Source organism: Castor canadensis, chromosome 11 (assembly GCF_047511655.1).
Source record: "Castor canadensis chromosome 11, mCasCan1.hap1v2, whole genome shotgun sequence".
In the NCBI taxonomy this organism is placed as follows: Eukaryota; Metazoa; Chordata; class Mammalia; order Rodentia; family Castoridae; genus Castor; species Castor canadensis.
Window position 1 is genome coordinate 52,345,833 of NC_133396.1, and position 18,793 is coordinate 52,364,625.

At 39.2% G+C, this 18,793-nt stretch overlaps 2 protein-coding genes and 1 non-coding gene across 38 annotated transcripts in view; 2 read left to right on the forward strand and 1 right to left on the reverse strand.

The window, feature by feature from the left end:
- The window catches only part of Ncor1 (nuclear receptor corepressor 1), a 156,657-nt gene extending 148,565 nt beyond the window's left edge, over positions 1-8,092 (reverse strand). For 10 of the 17 annotated variants that reach the window (XM_074046740.1, XM_074046747.1, XM_074046739.1 and 7 more), the window contains exon 1: positions 7,894-8,091. The gene's annotated coding sequence lies outside the window, so the exon portion shown is untranslated. Of the gene's footprint in view, positions 1-7,893 lie in introns of all 17 variants that reach the window. The other 7 variants (XM_074046748.1, XM_074046750.1, XM_074046746.1 and 4 more) reach the window with 2 other exon arrangements.
- An 84-nt stretch (positions 8,093-8,176) lies between these two features.
- Pigl (phosphatidylinositol glycan anchor biosynthesis class L) overlaps positions 8,177-18,793 on the forward strand; it is a 95,460-nt gene continuing 84,843 nt past the window's right edge. For 4 of the 20 annotated variants that reach the window (XM_074046786.1, XM_074046775.1, XM_074046784.1 and 1 more), the window contains exon 1: positions 8,183-9,341. In XM_074046786.1, coding sequence (XP_073902887.1) covers positions 9,107-9,341 — 235 coding nt within the window. In that variant the 5' untranslated portion in view covers positions 8,183-9,106. Of the gene's footprint in view, positions 9,342-18,793 lie in introns of all 20 variants that reach the window. The other 16 variants (XR_012438737.1, XR_012438736.1, XM_074046778.1 and 13 more) reach the window with 8 other exon arrangements.
- LOC141414527 (small Cajal body-specific RNA 11) lies at positions 15,838-15,977 on the forward strand. The gene has a single exon (XR_012439543.1).

An 18,793-nucleotide genomic window follows, 5' to 3' on the forward strand; every position in this document is an offset into this window, starting at 1 on the left:
CATTCCTATAATCCCAGCTATGCAGAAGGCAAAGGTAGGAGGAGCTCCATCCCAGGCAGGCCCCAGTCAAAAAGTGTGAGACCCTACCTGAAAAATAAACTAAAGCAAGAAGGGATTGGGGAGCATGACTCAAGTGGTAGAGCTGTAGCCTAGCAAGTGCTAGTCCCTGATTGAAAACCTCAGCACCACCAAAAAATAAATAAAAAGGTATGCAGTAGAGTCTTCTTCTCAGTTCTTCTTCCTATGAAAACTAACCTTACTAAGTATCCTTTCAGGCTGGCACAGTGGTTCAAGTGGTAGAGTGCCTGCCTAGCAAGCATGAAGCCCTGAGTTCAAGCTATACTACAAAAAAAAAAAAAAAAAGCAACTAAGTATCCTTTCAGTATGCCCTCTACTTTGAATACAAGTAAATATGTATACATTATTTTTCCTCTTTAAAACAAAGAAACAGTAGTATACTTTACATAGTATTTTTTACTATGCTTAATGTTACTTAAATTACCACCATTTTCATATAAGGATGTGTAAAGATGCTGAGTAATATGCCCAAGATCACACAGCAGCACAATGCTGTTAAGTCACATCTGACTACATAATATCACAAAAGAATAGCTAAGGAGGGCTGGAGGCCCTGAGTTCAAACTCCGAGACCCGCCATCCCCCCAACAAAAACAATAGCTAGAGGAAGAACAGACATATATATGAAAAAAGTGAACATTCTAATATGCAAAGAACTCTTCAAAACGTCAATAACCAGAATCAAAAGGTAACCAAAGACAAGAGCAGGCAATTTATGAAGGAAATTCAACTCTCTCCATAATAATAAATGTTCAAATTCAATAGTAACTAATTAAAGGCCAATTAGCATCCCAGTTTTTCAGTTCTTTAATTGTAGAAATGTTTACTTTGCAATATCCAGGGTTGGCCAGGCTATGAGCATACCCGTTAACATTACGGTGGAATTTTAAATTGGTACAACCAACTTTTAGAAGAAAAATGTGTCAAAATCTATTCAAATCTACATTACCTCTCTGGATTCAGCAACTCTACTTCTAGGAATCTAGCCTTCAAAGCTGCTTGCATAAGTATACATAATAAATACATATACATATATATGTAAATACTCTCACACACACAGAAAATAATAACTGTTTAGGGTGTTTTTCTGATAAAAATAAATCTAGTGGCCATAAACTGATTAAACAAATTGAAGTATTTTTCTATAGTGGAAGTAGAATATTCTATACCTGTTAATGAAAGAGATAGCTCTACAAACTTGGAACAATAGTAGACAAAAGAAAATCAATATATTATGACTCCACAATAGAGAAAATTACACAGAGAGAAAAAACTCCAGAAGAATATACAACATAGATTATATCTAAGAAGTAGAGCTTTCAATTTCTTTATACAGTTCTATCTTCCATTTCTATAACATATTACTCATAATAAAGGGAAAACAAGATCTTAAACTAGCATATCCTCCTCATGCATTAAAATGGCTCTGTGTAAAAATATAGTCACTTTTTCTTGCTCCCTCCACCCCCAGGGTTCACACTCCTATATCTGATATATTTACACTGTTCCTAATTTAGACTGTAACTCCTAGAAAGCATTAAGTTTTGATTTTATTCCAAATGCTTCTAAATACATAAAGGTTATTGTAATTCAAAAATCAATTAGAAGAGCTTCATCAAAAGTAAAACAAAATTAAACATCTTTGAACTGTTCAAAGACATCATGATTACTACTTAAAACAAACATTTTCAAAATTGTATAAATCCATATGCTATTGCCAAAGGAAATGAACTGACTAAAACAAATTATTCTAAATCTGAACTGTGTATGACAGCAAAAATGTCAACAAAAGAGTCTGGCAGATAAAACAAAAGTATGAGAGAAAGGACAGTCTATAATCATGAAGGTGACTCTCATAGCAAATCTGAGAAGAGAGTTAAACTCAGCACTATGGTATGTGCCTATAGTCCCAGCCACTGAAGAGACTGAGGCAGGAGAATCACTTCAGCCCAGGAGTATGATGCAACATAGCAAGACCTTGTTACAAAAAAAAGAAAAAAAAAAATCTAAGAGTAAAATTTTCCAGAAAATATAATCTCAAAATATTCTAGGGCTAGCCAGGTGCTGGAGGCAGAGATCAGAAGGATTGAGGTTCAAAGCCAGCCTGGGGCAAATAGTTTTTTGGGGAAAAAAAGAGCTGGTGAGGTTTGAACCCTGAGTTAATTGGGTAATACAAATTAATTTGGTAATCTTGATTTTTTCTTTGTTCCTGACTAATCTACTAAAGGATTTAATAACTGAAATAAAACTAGTCGGTACTGTTCTTTCTTTCTAAAGGATTCCCAAACTCTAATACAATCCTATCAATCAACCATTCCAAATTTCTAATTCACAAATTTTTCCTACCTTTGAAACTCCAAATTCCCTGCATATATAAATTAAAAGTCTTACATTCTGATATGTTCTCTGTGGTGAATCAATCCCATGTTTACTTTCTCATCCTCTCAAAAATCCCAGTAAATGCATAGGAATTTTTTTAAAGAAATGCTTTATTAATTTACTAATTACAGATACGTAATTTCACTGACAATGGCTGAAATTTCTACCTATTTTCCAATTTCCAAAAACTACACAATATTAAGTTGTCACATACCTATCAGACATCTTCTACAGCAACCACATACCTCTAAGTAGTAGGCTTTTTAAGCATTTAACAAATATTTATTATTCCTGGGTTCAAGGTGCTACTCTTAGAACGAGGAAATGGGGAAGAACTTTAAAAATAATTCAGATATAAACACGCCTACAGAGTCCATGGTCTGGTGGGGCTACATGGCCATGCACCTGTGGAATTTCAGTGCTACAATAGTGCAAAAGGGAAGCACCAAGAAGTTCCAGAGTAAGCCAGGCGCTTGTAATCCTAGCTATTCTGGAGACAGAGAATCAGTGGGATTGAAGTTTGAAGCCAGCCAGAAAAATAGTTCCCAAAAGCCTATCTCAAAAATACCCAATACATCTGACTCTGTCATTAAAAAAAAAAAAACAACACAAAAAAGGGTTGGTGGATTGGCTCAAGTGGTAGAGCACCTGCCTAAGCAAGCAGGATGCTGAGTTCAAACCCCAGTACTACAAAAAAAAAAGAGAATTTCCAGAACAAACATACACACTTATACACACTTCAGAGAAGAAGGAACAGCAGGGAAACTTCCTAGATGAACAGATATGCAATGAAATCCTTGAACATAGTCAAAATTTAACTGTAGTAGAGTTTAGAAGAATAAACTGAGAATACTCCAGGAAACTTGATAGCACAAGAAAAACAAACTCTCAATGTAATACAAAATAGCCCAAATGGAATAAACAAACATCCCATGCTTCAATATTTATGTGAAAATAATGAAAGAGAATAATAAATTTTTTCTTTTAAAATAAATTTAATGACATGAGTACCTTTAGAAAGTTAGTATTTCAGTGGTAGATACAGTTGCGGATACAGTTCAGTGGTAGAGCACTTGCCTAGCATTCAAAACACCCTGGGTTTGATCCTCAGTACAGCAGGGGGTGGGGGGAACACTAATATTACAAATGAACTTTCTAACACAGTGTCAATTCATGCTATTTATCTAAGTTTTCATGTAACTGAAGTCCCTCATACTTTAAAAAAAAAAATCCAGCCAGGCATGGTAGTACATATCTATAATCCCAACACTAAGGAGGCTGAGGCACAGTATTTGCAAATTCAAGGCCAGGTTACATAGGGTGACCCTGACTCAAAAAAAAAAAAAAAAAGAGAGAAAAGAAAATTCAAAAGCTGGTGGAGTGGCTCAAGTGGTACAGTGCCTCCTGTACCTCCACTTGTGAGGTCCTGAATTCAAACACCAGTACCCAAAGAAAAAAAAGGAAAAAGAAAATTCAAAAGACACAGCAGGCAAAAAACAAGCAATAGCTAATTTGTAAAATAATTTAATCTATTTGTTTGGGTCTCAGAGGTTCCTAATCACTGGAATAATAAAAATGTCCATCACTGAAATACTTAAATTCCATGAAGTCCAGATAACTTCAAAGACATTTTTATTTAAGATATTCACCAAGAAAACTAAAACTTAATCAAACTAAATAATTCCCAGTGATCACCACATCACTGATGTAGCTCATGCTTCAAGCTTCACTTTTTTTCTTTTTTTTTTTTTTGGTGGTACTGGGATCTGAACTCAAGGCCTCCGAGCATTCTAGGCAGGCACTCTTACCACATGAGTCATTCCCTCAACCCTTCATATCACTTTTTCAAAACTATATTTTCATTGGAGAAATTTAATGTTATGAGTATTTTAAATTCAATATCTACACTGAATATCAAGAGATCTCTCATTCTCCATCCACTCCAATTTCTGTTTTAAGTAAGCATCAATCATCACACAGAACAGACGTTACTGGTATTGGATTATTGGTATAATGGAAGGAGCACTAAGCACATCAAAAACTTGTTCATTGCTATTGCCCAACCCAACACTAAAGGCAGATCACTTTACTCTGGGTGAGACTAGATCTGTATGACTCCACATTCTACACTTTATCAACTTGTTTTTGAGATCACTACTAAGTAAAAGTGAACAACAGTGCAAATGGAAAAATTAAACTGAAGAATCCACAAACGCTGTTTTGTAAGGTCTCAGACTTTCAAATGCAAAGGGGAAAGAGGAAAGTTATATTCTAAGCCTATCCAAGTAATATTTTGACACCACACACTCCTGGGGTAGCAAAAATGATAGACTAGAGTTAATGTTCAAGGAAAAACACTACCACAAAAAATATCAAAGTTAAAAAAAAAAATATGCTCCATGCAGTTATTGCTGAATTACAGAAGCTTTTGATAGCTTTCTAACACTTCTAAGAAGTCCTGATAGAAAATGTTTTCTTAATCATTAAAATTGCTTTTTGTATCCTCAAACCTGAACAGACAAAGTATCAGGCAATCTGAAGACTAGTTATTTGTGCCTATAATTGATCTGCTAAACTATGGTATATGCCTTTATAGCATTTTAGTAATCTGTTCTGGCCACAAAAGGCACCTAACACTGGCTGAACAAGTGAATGACGGAAAGTATTTGAATCTCTGATCTACCAATAAGTCTGTACAAAATAAATGTGGATAAACCTTTACTACTTGCTTTTTACCATGTTCTAGTAAAATCCAGTAAGTGAAGTAAAAGAACAGATGAGGCTAGGTGCTATGGTACCAGCCTATAATCCACGCTACTTGGGAAACTAAGACAGAAGTAACTCTTTGGTTCAGGAGAAAGCCAGCCTGGGCATTACATTGAGACCCCCCCTCCCCAAAATAATTAAATAAAAAAGAACAGATAGAAGTAACTAAACATGCATGAGTGCTACCATTTCTGTTTGTGTTTGAAATTACAACTAAGATACACCGAAAAATAAAACTAAAACTGAGTAACAGCGCTGGGATGCAGCTCAGTGGCAGAGCTCTTGCTAGCATGTGTGAGACCCTGGGTTCAATTCCGACACCAAAAAAAAGACAAGACCAAAAAAAAAAAAAAAACCTGAGTAACAAAACCAAACACACAAAAACTGAGTAACAGCCTAACACTCACCTACATCAATTCCTGGTCTATCCAAAGGCCTTTGCTCTCCAAAGCAGCTAACAATGGCAAGAAACTCTTTTCACTTCACCAAAAAAACAGTGAGGTTTGAACTCAGGGTTTTGCCTATACTGCTTTAAGCCATGCCTCCAGACCAAATCTTAAATGCTTTGAAATTTTGTCTAGCCTTGAGACAAACTTTTACTTAAATTCTAAGAAACATAAGTTAATTAATTTCTAGCATTTCATGCTTTTTTTTAAAGAGCACAGTTTCACTATTTTTTAACTCCAACAAGGCACCCAGTTAAAAATATATATTCTTCTAGAAGTATATATAGTATCACAGCTATATAGATAGGTAACAGCAGATAACAGGTGTATTCTGATAAACTGTAATGTGAATACATTTTTCTAACTCGACTTCTGTATTTATTCATTCAACAAAAATTTGCAGTGTCAATATCCTACACACACACCCCTACCTGATACCTGAAATATAAAGATAAAGTCAGAAAAAGGCCTGTCCTGCCCTCTAGAAAAGATAAAAACAGGCACATAAATTGGATACAAGGTAGAAAGTGTAAGCACCAGGAGAGATGTGCAGATAAATCGCAGAGGAAGCTGTTTCTACCCCTACAGAAACTCAACCCTTTCAGTTTGCTTATAGCAATGTAAGAACTATTGACTACTTTTAAGTGTCACAACAGCCCACCCTACAATAGAAGACGTTTTCCTAATATTACAGATAAGGAAACTCAAGCACAGAAAGGTTGAACATGTTCCAAAATGTCACAATTACAGAAGAATCGCAACTTTTTGTATTACATTTTCTCCTAGAGGACATCAAGGTATGGAAAGTCTTTTCCAAAAGGAAAGGGTATTTTGGTATTGCAAGTAATCACTTCCTAGTGTGTGTTTTTATAAACGCACGCCCCCACCCCTTGATTTTCACTAAAAGGTGTGCTTAAGACAAAGCAACTGAGAACTATAAATATTAAAATAAATAATTCAGTGGATTTTAATAGAATGAAAAAATAATCTCTCTCGTTATTTCTTCAGTTACTTTCACCCATGTTTAAATAAGATTTTAAAATTGGCCAGACTCTGAGCACAGACAAATGCAAACTGGTTCATCCAATAAATTTGCTTAAGAGGACATCAAAACACTGGAAAAAAAAAAAAAACAACTACTGAAAATTAAACACAGTAATGTTAACTCATCAGTTATCCACAGGACAATCCATGTGACCCAGAACCATCAACAGCTATTGATCAAGACATGCTGAACAAATGAATGAATACGTGTAGGCATTTTAAAATCCCAGGCCTGTTGTTCTTCGCACACTGCCATGTTCAGCTTCCCATGATTGCCTCACCAGAGTGCACACAAGGAATGTAAATTTCAATATAATTAGGATATAATTAGGGAAACAAATCTGATGCAGGTGAATACACTAATCCCAAAGACTAGAATTACCCATACTACTCCTCTCCAAGGTTAAAACTCTATTGAAGAGAGACTGTGGCATCCAACTGACATTTCCCGAGCAAATACTTTTCATAAATACCACTTATTCCCATCCATTCCTTTACTGCCTGGCTGCTCCTGATCCAGTTAATTTCAAGAATTCAGTCTCCCCCTCCGTTAAGGTGGATTTCTCAATTGTAGTTTCTCAAATTCCTGTCCCCCCCTAAAAGAGGTGCCCTGGCCAATGACACACGGCGGACGGTATGGGGTTCGGCTCCTGGCCGTCTTTATCACGACCCACACCCTTCGCCATTACACCCTGAAGCAGGGTGAGCGAGTTGGCTGTTCACACGCTTGTCCCCCGCTGTCACCCTTCCCTAACCCCTTCCACACTCCCGCGACGGTCACCAAGTCCGCCTAGGCCCGCCACCTGCACCGGCCCCACCCGGGAGGTGGGGGGTAACCCGGCCCCGGCGTCCCCTCGATCAGCCCTGCAGGCTCGGTACGCCGGGTCCCCACAGGACCCCTCTGAGGCGGCCCGAGCCCGGGCGCAGCCTATTCTTTCACCAAACTCCATAAGCCTCCACTCCCCCAGCCCGGGCTCCCCGCCGCGCCCGGTCCTTTCCCGGGCGGCCGAGAGGAAGAGGCCGGAAGGCCAGGACGGGTTCCAAAGCTAGCGGGACCCGCGACGTCCCTCGGCCGGCTGGGAAGCTGCCCCCGCGGCCGGTGCACCGGGAGTCCTCGGAAGCCCCCGGGCGAGCTGGGGCCCGGAGGCCGGGGCTGCGGGCTCCGGGGCGGCCTACTCACCCGGAGCTGGCGGAGCGTGGGAGCTGGCGCGCCCCCCGACCGTGAGGAACAGGGCGCGGCTCCGGCGTGCGGCTCTATGCCGGGCCCTCGCTCGGCGCGGCGAGCCGGGCGCTCACTCCAGCCGCCGCCGCCGTTGCCGCTGCTGCTGCTTCGCCACCTTGGCCGCCATCTTGACTCAACCCCTCTCCCTCCCCCTACCCCGGGCGGCCGCGGCTAAGGCGGCTCCGACGCGGGCTCCTCCTCCTTCCGGAGGGTTGGGAGACCGACTCCCTACCCTGGCGGGGCGCCGCTCCTACCTCAGCCGAGTTTCGTGGGTCGCTTCGTGCCAGGTCCCTTCACGTCTTCCCTTCGGCTTGGCGCCCGCGGTTCCCCGTCGGACGCAAACTAGCTCAGGCAGCGACGGTCCCGCTGCCATCATCCACCCGGCCTGGGGCGACGCCGCGAGCCGGTTGCTCCCGCGCGCTCGGGGTCTTCCCCCGGGCGTGGGAAAGGGACAGGATCCCAGGCGATGCCTCGGACCTACGACCCCTCTGCGGTGTTGCCCGGCGGCGGCCGCGGCCTCCGCCCGCCTGGGCGTGCAGGGAGGGAAGCCGGGCCCCACGAGGCTGTGCTGCCCGGCGACCTACCCAGTACTTCGCCCTAAGCCCTCGCCAAAAGGCCGATTTGTGCACGATGTCGCTCCTTAACCGGCTAATGTGCCCTTCTCTTACTCAGCCTTACTCTTCTACAGAAATGAGGACATTTTTCTCATAACCGCATTCTTTTCCTTTGGAAAAAGACACCATCTATATACCGAAACTGAAAAACAAGGTTGATGCATTTAGGACGTTTTGGAAAACTTTCATCCGGATAACGGGGCTGTCTATATAATTAATGAAAGTCCCAAATTATAAGAACTGAGTTGGAGGGAGGAGGGAACTCTTTCCTACCAAAGTCTATTTTTAAATGCTTCCTTTTAAACACATTATACTGTAAGGTAGACAGGGATATTAAATTCGGGTCAGCTCTTAAACCGAAACAGACACAAGACTTCGGAAACGCTGTCAAAGATGGAGCGAACACAATATGCCGGGAGGTTTCCGTGTTAGACCACAAACTTCACTTTACGCACACGTAAAGGCGGAACGCAATTTCAGCGGGAACAGTGTCACTGCCGGACCCGAAGTCGAAGGCCGCCTTCCCTATTGCGCAGGCGCAGCACCACCAACTCTGCATGGAAGTAGAGGCTCTGCTGTGTGTGGTGGTGGCGGTGCTGGCATGTGGCTTACTCTGGGTTTGGGACTCCGCAGGAAGAATGGAGACTCCCAGGCAGGCGGGCTTGCTGGAAGTCGGAAGCCGGGCCCTCCTGGTGATCGCGCACCCGGATGATGAAGCCATGTTCTTTGCTCCCACAGTGCTAGGCTTGGTCCGCCTGAAGCACCAGGTGTCCCTGCTCTGCTTCTCTGCAGGTAGGAGGCCGAAGGCGGGGCGCTGGGCGCTGGGGCTGTGAAGGGCTTACTAACTGATGTCAGTTGATGTCTTCCCGAGGGTTCCCTGTTGTTTAAGTGAATAAACCGAAGGTTCTTTCTCTGGACCCCGCACAGGCTGGGAATAGGAGCGACCGGAATCCCGGGTGGGTTAGGGAGGTCTACAGAGTGCGGCAGGATTGAGGAGCAGAACCGTTGGTTCCATTCAGTACCTGTATTTCTGTTGAGAACCGCTGCTGTGCTTGTTATTCTGTGAAACCTTTATTTGCAGAAGGAACAAGAATAATGATCTTAATATTTCATACACCAAACAGGATCTATGCTGTGTCTTGCCTGCTCAATCCTTCAAGTTTCTCTTCTAATGATAGCTGCTTTGAAATCCATAATGTGCTAGAAAGATGCATGTGTCAGATTGGAGGAGTTATCTCAGATGATTAGATAAAAGGTAACTTTGTAGATAATTTTAGCGTGCATCCCACCCAACTTTCAGCGAAGGAGCTTTTCAAAGATTATGCCTTTCGTTATGATACAGAAAAGATTAACCGAGGAAACAAAAATTGACCGTGATGCTTAATTGTGGTGATAACTGCACAACTTTATAACTGAAGTTATTGAATTGTATAAATACAATGAGTGAATTTTATTTTTAAAATTGCTTATGACCTCTTTTCCCATTTGATTGTGTGGAGTTCCACTTCTACACAGATTGTTCACTGAAATCACATTTTATGCATTTTTAGTCTTTTCACATAACATTGTTTTTTCATTTGTTTAGCATGTTTATTAAATATTTGTCCTAGACTTTATTCAATGTCTGTTTCATTAGGATTGATTTTTTTTTGGCGGTGTGGCATTTGAACTCAGGACCTCACTTGCTAGGCAGGCACTCCACCACTTGAACCATGCCCTTTTTTGCCTTAGACTTTTTTTGGGGGCGGGGGTACTGGCACTTGAACTCAGGGCCTTCACCCTGACCTATTTTTTATTTTATATTATTTGTGTGTGTGTGTATGAAGGGTTTTTTTTTTTTATTCATATGTGCATACAATGTTTGGGTCATTTGAAGGGTTTTTCAAGATAGGGCCTTGAGAACAATTTCCCTAGGCTGGCTTCAAACTGATCCTCCTGATCTCTGCCTTCTAAGTAACTAGGATTATAGGTGTGAGCCACCAGTGCCAGCACTTTAGTTATTTTTCAGGTAGAGTTTTCAGTTTTTGCCTGAGGCCAGCCTCTGAGATCCTGCTACCTATGTCTCCCACCAACCACATACCTGACATTACAGGTACTAGTCACCACAGCCAGATTATTATTGTAGTGGGGTCTCACTAATTTTTTGCCCAGGCTGGCCTCTGACCTCTGTCCTCTCATCTCTTCCTCCTGAGTAGCTGGAACCATATGTGTATACCACCATTCTCACCCTCATTAAGACTAATTTCTAAAATTGACTATTTTCAGACTTTGCATGCAAACCACATTCCCAAAAAACATTATGCCAATTTACCTTCTGATTGGTAGTAATGAGAGGAACTCTCACTATATTATCCTCTGTGGTGTTTTTTGGGGTTTTGTGTGTGTGTGTGTGTGTGTGTGTAGTACTGAGGTTTTGAACTCAGGGCCTTGTACTTGCTAGGCAAGCACTCTACCACATTATTTTTCATAAAGTTCTTGTTTTAATTTTTTTTTCCTAAAATGATTTTTTTTTTGCTATCCATAAGATTAAGTCATCTTTCATATTTATTGAGAATTTGGGTCTAAACATTTTTCCTCTCAGTATGGTTCTGTTAAGTATATTAATTACACTATGGGCACAAGTGGAGAAATTCATTAATTCTTTTTTTTCAAGAGGTTAGATTAAGGAAAGCTTCTCCAAATAGGTTTTCTTTTAGTTTGGGCTTTTAAAATAGAGACAGATTATATAGAAAGCAGGGCAGGTCGGTCATTGTAGGCAGAAGTAAAGGCATCAGTTAGTCTTGGACTTGTATAAATAATTCATTATGACTAGGTCTCCAATTTAAGGGGAAGGGAGAAGCAGGAAAAAATAAGTAAAATTTTGCTACTGGTGTCTCTTTTAATCCTCTCAACAATGCTGTGAGATACTATTATACTATTTTACAATTATGGCAACTGAGCTAGTAGAGTGGCTCAAGTAGTAGAGTGCCTGCCTAGCAAGTGCGAGGCCCTGAGTTCAAGTCCCAGTACCGTTAAAAAAAATTGAATTAAATAAATATGACAACTGAATCACAAGGGGTTTAACAACTAAAGGGGATAGCTACAATTTAGAGGAGTCCTGTGGCTCCTCTCTGTTCTAAACCATTACATCTATATTGTCTGCCTCTCATATTGTTTTTATGTACCATGTCCATTGACAAAATATCTGTATTGATTCCCAGTGTACATTTCAAGAAACATTAGCTCATCAAACTGCTATTAAAAAAAACAAAAAAAAAAAACAAACTTGGTTTGACAAGTTTGGGAAACAACCAAATATGCTATCTCATTTAAAGGTTCACAGTCCTTAGGAGAGTATCAGTGTCTTAGGAGAGTATCAGTGTCTTTGAGAAGTCTTGCTATACAAAGAGAGAGGGAGGGAGGAAGAAAGGAAGGAAATTTATTTAGTGTTTCTCAAATTTGCTTTTTTTTTTTTTTCCTTGCTGTACTGGGGTTTTAACTCAAGGCCTCATGCTTATTAGGCAAGCCCTCTACTACTTGAGCCACAGCCCTCTCAAATTTAGTTAAGTGTGAGTATAAATCAGGCTCCAAATCTAAGTGTATTAGTTATCTACTGCTACATAACAAATTATCTCAAAATTTGGTGGCTTGAAACAGTAACAATAGTTTCTTTGTCATGGATGCAGACAGAGCACAGTGTGTCTGATCCACAATGTTTTGTACCTCAGTTGAGGACCTGAATACTGGGAACTGGAGTCATCTAAAGACTCATCCCACTCAGATGTTTACCTGTCATATAGGGACTTCGATAGAGATGTCAACAACAATCACTTGAGTATCCTAGTGGCCTTGTGGCTTGGACTTCCACACAACCTGGGTTCCTGGGAAGGTATCCTGAGAGAGAATCTCTGTTAGGAGTAGCCGCACTATTTTTTAAAACCTACCCTTAGAAATCATGCAGTATCCCTTCTGCTACAGTCTCCTTGTTGAAGTAGTTACAAGTCCAAGAAGAGTAGACTCACCTGTTGATGGGGAACATCAAGGTTCTAGAGTGCACATGGGACTAGAAATGTTGTCGTAGCTATTTGTGGAAAACACAGTCAATCACACCAAGTAAAGGTGAGTTCGTGGTTAAGAATTCTTAGGGAGTGACTTTTTTTATTTTCCCTTCTCCTAAAACAAAGTCTGAGAAAGGGATGTAGTCTCAGGATCTCAATCTAGGCTGGGTTTTTTCCTACTTCATCAGCTGAAAGTATAGGACCTTCTGAAGGTCCTTATCTTTGTACAGACATCTCATTTGTATGTAGGCTCTAGACCCCTGATGTTAGACCGCTAACGAAGTACAGATACTTTCAAAGTGCCCTAGGTTCTGACCCATAATACTTCTCAGGATTTATGCTTACCTGTTGTTTTGGTCCTTGAAATAAAGCCTTTATTGTCCTGCTAGTTCCACCACACATTCTAGAAAATGTTTCGTTTCACATGTTCATGTATGTTAAGAGTTTCTCCAAACATGATTTATTATATTTCCTAAAATAGAACTTATCAGGTTATTTAATTTTTTAGTGTCCTTATTGAGATGTATTTAAATCCAGCCCTAAAAGTGTTAGTCTCATCTGTCAATAATATCCTTTTAACCCAATAACATTTGAGATTTCTAAAAAATTCTGACCTTAAGTATTGAGTATGAATTATATTTCTTTCAGGGAGTTAGAAAAATTTGAGAAGATCATTCAAAAGTTACATATTTCTCACTGGTACTATTTACTAACGTATCTAAATACTGAGGAGCTTTTTTCTAGGGTTTAAGTTGATATGTTTATCATACTAACCAAAAAATACAAAGACATACAGTGACTACCTTTAAACAATACCTATTCATAAAGTTGTGCCAATGGGTTAACTAGAAGCCTTTTTATTAGCATTTTATACTTGATTTTTTTTTTTTTTTTTAGACTCATTATATAGCCCAGGCTGGCCTGGAACTCACAATCCTTCAGTCTCAGCCTCCTGTGTGCTAGGATTACAGGTGTGCACCACCACATCCAGCAGAATTATACATTTCTAAATTATATTTACTTACCTTTCTCTAATAATTAGCTTAGAATTTATATGCCAGGTAGTTTAGATACCCTATTTTAAACCTAATGTAGTATATAAGTGCTTATAAAAATGAACAGTGAAAAGAAAAAATATAAGTGGAAAAAGGAAAATGCCGTAGTACTAATCTGGCAGAAGCATAGGATGGGAGTAGTCAGCAAAATGTAATGCATTTTGAAGAGCTTGGTATTGAAAATACTTGTTATAACTTCACTGCTGGATGCTGTTCTCATTCGTGCCTGTTTCTCATTCTGTCTGATACAGAAAAAGATGTTTCTCGTATGTTTGGCCTTGTTAATGACTATCAAGTCACAGATCAAAGAAACTAACAAAATAGCATTTCCATAAGTAAACATCAGTATGAATGCAGTCATTTTGGGGAATAATGAAAAACCAAACCACTCACAAGTATAGCTAGATTGACTGGGAATAGCACATGGCAGTGCTTATTGGGTTTCGTTGTTGTTTTGTAGTGCCAGAGATCCAACCCAGGGCCTTGCACATACTAGACAAGAACGCTACCACTGGGCTATGTCCCCAGCCCATAGCAGTGTTTCTTGATAATGGCTGCGTAAATAAGTGCTCAGTTTTTTCTTTTTTTTTTTAGTTCAGTGCTCCTTTAAAAAATTGTTTTATCAATCGTACAGGCATAATTTATGTTTTATAGTGATAACTTATTCATAAATGATTTTTATTCAGTGAAAATCTAATTTCCTTTTTTAGTGTTTTCTTAAATTGTAAAATATACATAACACAGAATTTATCATTTGAAACATTTTTAGGTATACAATTAGGTAGCAGTAACTACATCCACAAGATTGTGTAATCCTCACTTCTGTTTCATCATCCCAAACAGAAACTCTGTAACTCATTAAGCAATGCTCCTATTCCTTCCTCCCTACAGCCTCTGACAATTACCATTCTGCTTTCTATCTATGAATTTGACTATTATAGACACCTCATATAAGTAGAATCCTACATAATTGTTATTTTATGTCTGGATTATGTTAATAAACAAATTCCTCAATATTATAGCATATATCAGCATCATTCCTTTTTATTTCTGATTTTGTTTTTTTTTTGTTTTTTTTTTTGAGACAGGGTCTCACCATTATCCCCAGGCTGGCCTCAAACTCAAGATCCTCCTGCCTCAGCCTCCCAAATGTTAAGAATAATTTGTGGTATGTATATGCCACATTTTAATTACTCGTTTGTCCATTGACAGACATTTGGATTTTTCTTTTTAGCTATTTCGAATAATGCTTCTGTGAACATTGATGTACAAATATCTGTTTGAGTAGCATTTTCAATTCCTTTGAGTATTTGTGTTTAAATTTTGGGGTTTTTTTTTTTTCTTGTATTCATATGTGTATACAATGTTTGGGTCATTTCTACCCCCTTCCCCCTTGTGTTTAAATTTTTGAATAATTGTCAAGCTGCTTTCTACAGCCACTGCACTGTTTTACATTCCCACCGGCAATGTACTGTGGTACCAACTTTCTCTACATCCTCATCAGCACTTGGGATTTTAACTTTTATGACCATAGCCATCCTAGTGGGTATGAAGTGGTACTATGTTGATGAACACCTTTTCTTGTGCTTGTTGGCCAATGATTACCTTCTTTGGAAAATGTCTAGTTAAATCCTTTGCCTGTTTTTAATTCTGGTTTCATTTTTAAATCATGATTTCTTAATCTGGGTTCTATAGACAATTCTAAGAGAAGGGTTCCAGTCCTCCTGGCTTCAGCTTCCTTTGGGAGCCCTGATCTCTAGGCTTCAGTGACACTACCTCTTATCTTTAACTCTCCAACCATAGGTTGGTAATCACTTTTTGCTGTCTCTAACCTCTGGGTCACTTCACTGTTTCCTGTTTGCCTCTGAGATCTCCAACAGTTATGTATGAAAATCTTTTCATTAAATCTCTGCTGTTGTAAATATTCGATATAGTTTCAGTTTTTTCTGGATAGAACTTGACACTGAACCTAAACTTCCTCATTTTATAGTGAAAGAAACTTGGACCTTGTTTATTCAAAATATGCTTAAAAATTACTTGCTACTATTCAAGAAAAAATTTTGCTGGCATTCCTGAAACTTGGGAATGTAAGGAATTTCTCCAAATTCATGTAGTTATAGGCAGCTAGGTGGTGTTGGAACTATAGTGATGCTTTTTCTCCCAGTCTACTTCTCATCCTGACAAATTAAAGCCCTATTGTCCTGGCCTGTGCTTTGTCTGCTCCCTTGTGCTCTGCTCTAACAGGATAGTCTGGCAGGACACACAGCAATTTCCCTCTCAGTTTAGGAGGGCAGTCCTAAGAATAGAGCTGGCTCTTAAAGGCACAAGAGGACAATTAAAAAAAAAAAATTAAAACTTTCCAGGTGGAAAACTTATACATTGTGATATATAAATTCAAGTCTTTACAAAGTAACTTTAATTTCTGTTAAATGTGATTCTGGTTTCTAGTTATGACTGAAAAGTATTACCTAACAATTATACATGAGTTTATGCACTATATATATACATAATGAAGTTCTGTATAAAGAAATCTAGTTAGGCACTGGTGACTCATGCCTGTAATCCTAGCTACTCAGAAGACAGAGATCAGAAGGATTATAGTTTGAAGCCAGCCCAGGCAAATAGTTCTCGAGACCCTTTCTTTAAAAAGCCCATCACAGAAAAGGGCTGGTGGAGTGACTCAAGGTGTAAGCCCTGAATTCAAACTCCATTACTGCAAAAAGAAAAGGAAGGAAAAAGGGGAAGGGAGGGAAGGGAAAGGAATCTACATGAGGCCAGGCGCTAGTGGTTCGTGTCTGTAATCCTAGCTAACCAGGAGGTAGAGATCAGGAGGTTCTCCGTTCAAAGCCAGCCCTGGCAAATAGTTCATGAGACCCTATCTCGAAAATACCCAACACGAAAAAGGGCTGGCAAAGTGGCTGAAGTGGTAGAGCGCCTGCCTAGCAAGTATGAGACCCTGATTTCAAACCCCAGTCCCACCAAAAAAAAAAGAAATCTACATGAATTATTTTTTCCATTTCCTAGAATGATTTCCAAACGTTTCTCCTATTTGTGAAAATTTTTGAGCATGTATTCCCATTATATGTACATTCATAATTTTTTGAACTAATGTATATGTTATAAAACATTAACAAAAACTTTACATTATAGAAGATAACGTAACAAATTCAGAGAAGGCATTCTAATCCTTTTCCTCACCCAGAAAGTTATCTTGCGCATCGCAGGGTATACCATCCTTCCTGGACACTGTCCTAGTGTACCAGTCAAAAGCTGTGGCAGAGGCTCAGATATGTATTCTATTGAGTCCCTGCATATCACCAAACTTTGTGAAAATAATTCAAGTGGTCTCTGGCTTCAACTTCTTAACTTGTAAGTTCCTTAATTCAAACACAAAAGAAATAAAACTAGCCTCATAAATACATTTATCCCACTTCTGGGCAGTTTCTTACAATTCTAATTATAGACTGATGTGCATAAACTCTAAAGTTAGGAATTACATCATTAGTATGCACTGGACTCTTCACTTAACACCAAAGAATAAGAAATCTTGAAAAAAATATATAGAAGAATGTATGTATATGGATTTGAAAGAAACCTAAAATAAAAGTCCATCACAAAATTTACTCTAGTTTCCAACTGATTGCTAGAAAAGAAAACTGAAAAAAAGAAGTGTAATGAGGGCAATACAAAATTTGAAGCTGTTGCTTACAATCTTAAATTTTAGTCTCTTTTTTGGATATAATGTAATAACTGTCTCCTATGCGGGTTCAAACAGTTTAAAGCTAGCACTATAATAATCTCTGCCAAAGTTGAAAGGTTTCACATGGGAGTTTTTCTGTGTTACCTGCTCTTTGTTCAGTCCTTCATGAATGCCCGCAGTGTGCTGGATATTGGTGATGATACAAAATTAAATGAGGCCATGACTTTTAAGGCCAGTGACATTTGGGAATTAATAATCTGATCACAGAAACAAGTTTATACTTAGTAGGAGAATACTGGAAATGATTACTTGCTAGGGAAAACAGGAAAAGGCATTTGACATTTGATCTGGATGATGAAAATGAATTGTAATTCAGAAAGAAAGGAAAAGGGAGGTAGGAGGTAAAAATAGAGTTGAAGGAAAGAGAAAATTAACCCAGTACCTAACTGGGTACTTTGATTTGTATTATCTCATACAGGCCTCCAGAAAGCCATGTAAGCTAACCTAATTATCCCCTCCTTACAGGTACAGAAACTAGCTCAGGGAAGTTACATAGCTTGCACAAATCACCCATGCAATTACTTGCTGGAAAATTGAATTAAAGAGTATGTTAGATAGGCGATTGCTCACTAAGAGTGTGTGAGAAATCTGCACAATGAGTGTGTAAGTCAAATGATATCAAAATTTCATTACATTATTATTTGTAAGACTACAGCAAAGAACTATTGTTAGGGACTATGGTATATATGTTGGGAAAATAAATACATAAGCTTTTTCAGGTGTTGATGGGGTGCTAGTTACTAAACTCTTAAAAGAGAGAATATTTTCCTAAATGATCCCTGCATATTTTCCTATGATATGCAGAGTAGCACCCTTTTCTTTAATTAAATGTTAGATATTTGTAAACTATTTTTGTATGTGTGAGTGAAGTGCTGGAAATCAAACCCAGGGCCTCATACCTACTAGGTAAGCACTCTACCTACTGGGCTCTACCCTAAGCCCTGGACTATCAATTTAAAGGAGCCCAAACCAGGTATGATGGCACATACCTGTAATCCCTAGCACTTGGGAGAGTGAGGCAGAAAAAATCAAGAGTTCAAGGCAAGCCTGGACTACATAGCAAGGTCCTTTCTCAAAATAGTAAAGGAGCCCAAACTGATACTGCACACAGACCCCAGTGGCCCTGAGTGATTATACAAAGGTCAATTCAATTCTGCTTAACTCTAAGATGTACTATGTTTCCTCTAGCACACTGAAATGTTGATAGATAGATAGATAGATAGATAGATAGATAGGTAGGTAGATAGATAGATAAGCATTGTAAATGGTGCTAAAAAAGTGTGCTTCTGAAGGCATGGCTTAAATGATAGAACTCCTGCCTAGCATATGCAAGGCCCTGAGGTTCAAGCTGTAGTACTACCAAAACCAAAAAAAAAAAAATTGTGCTGCTGA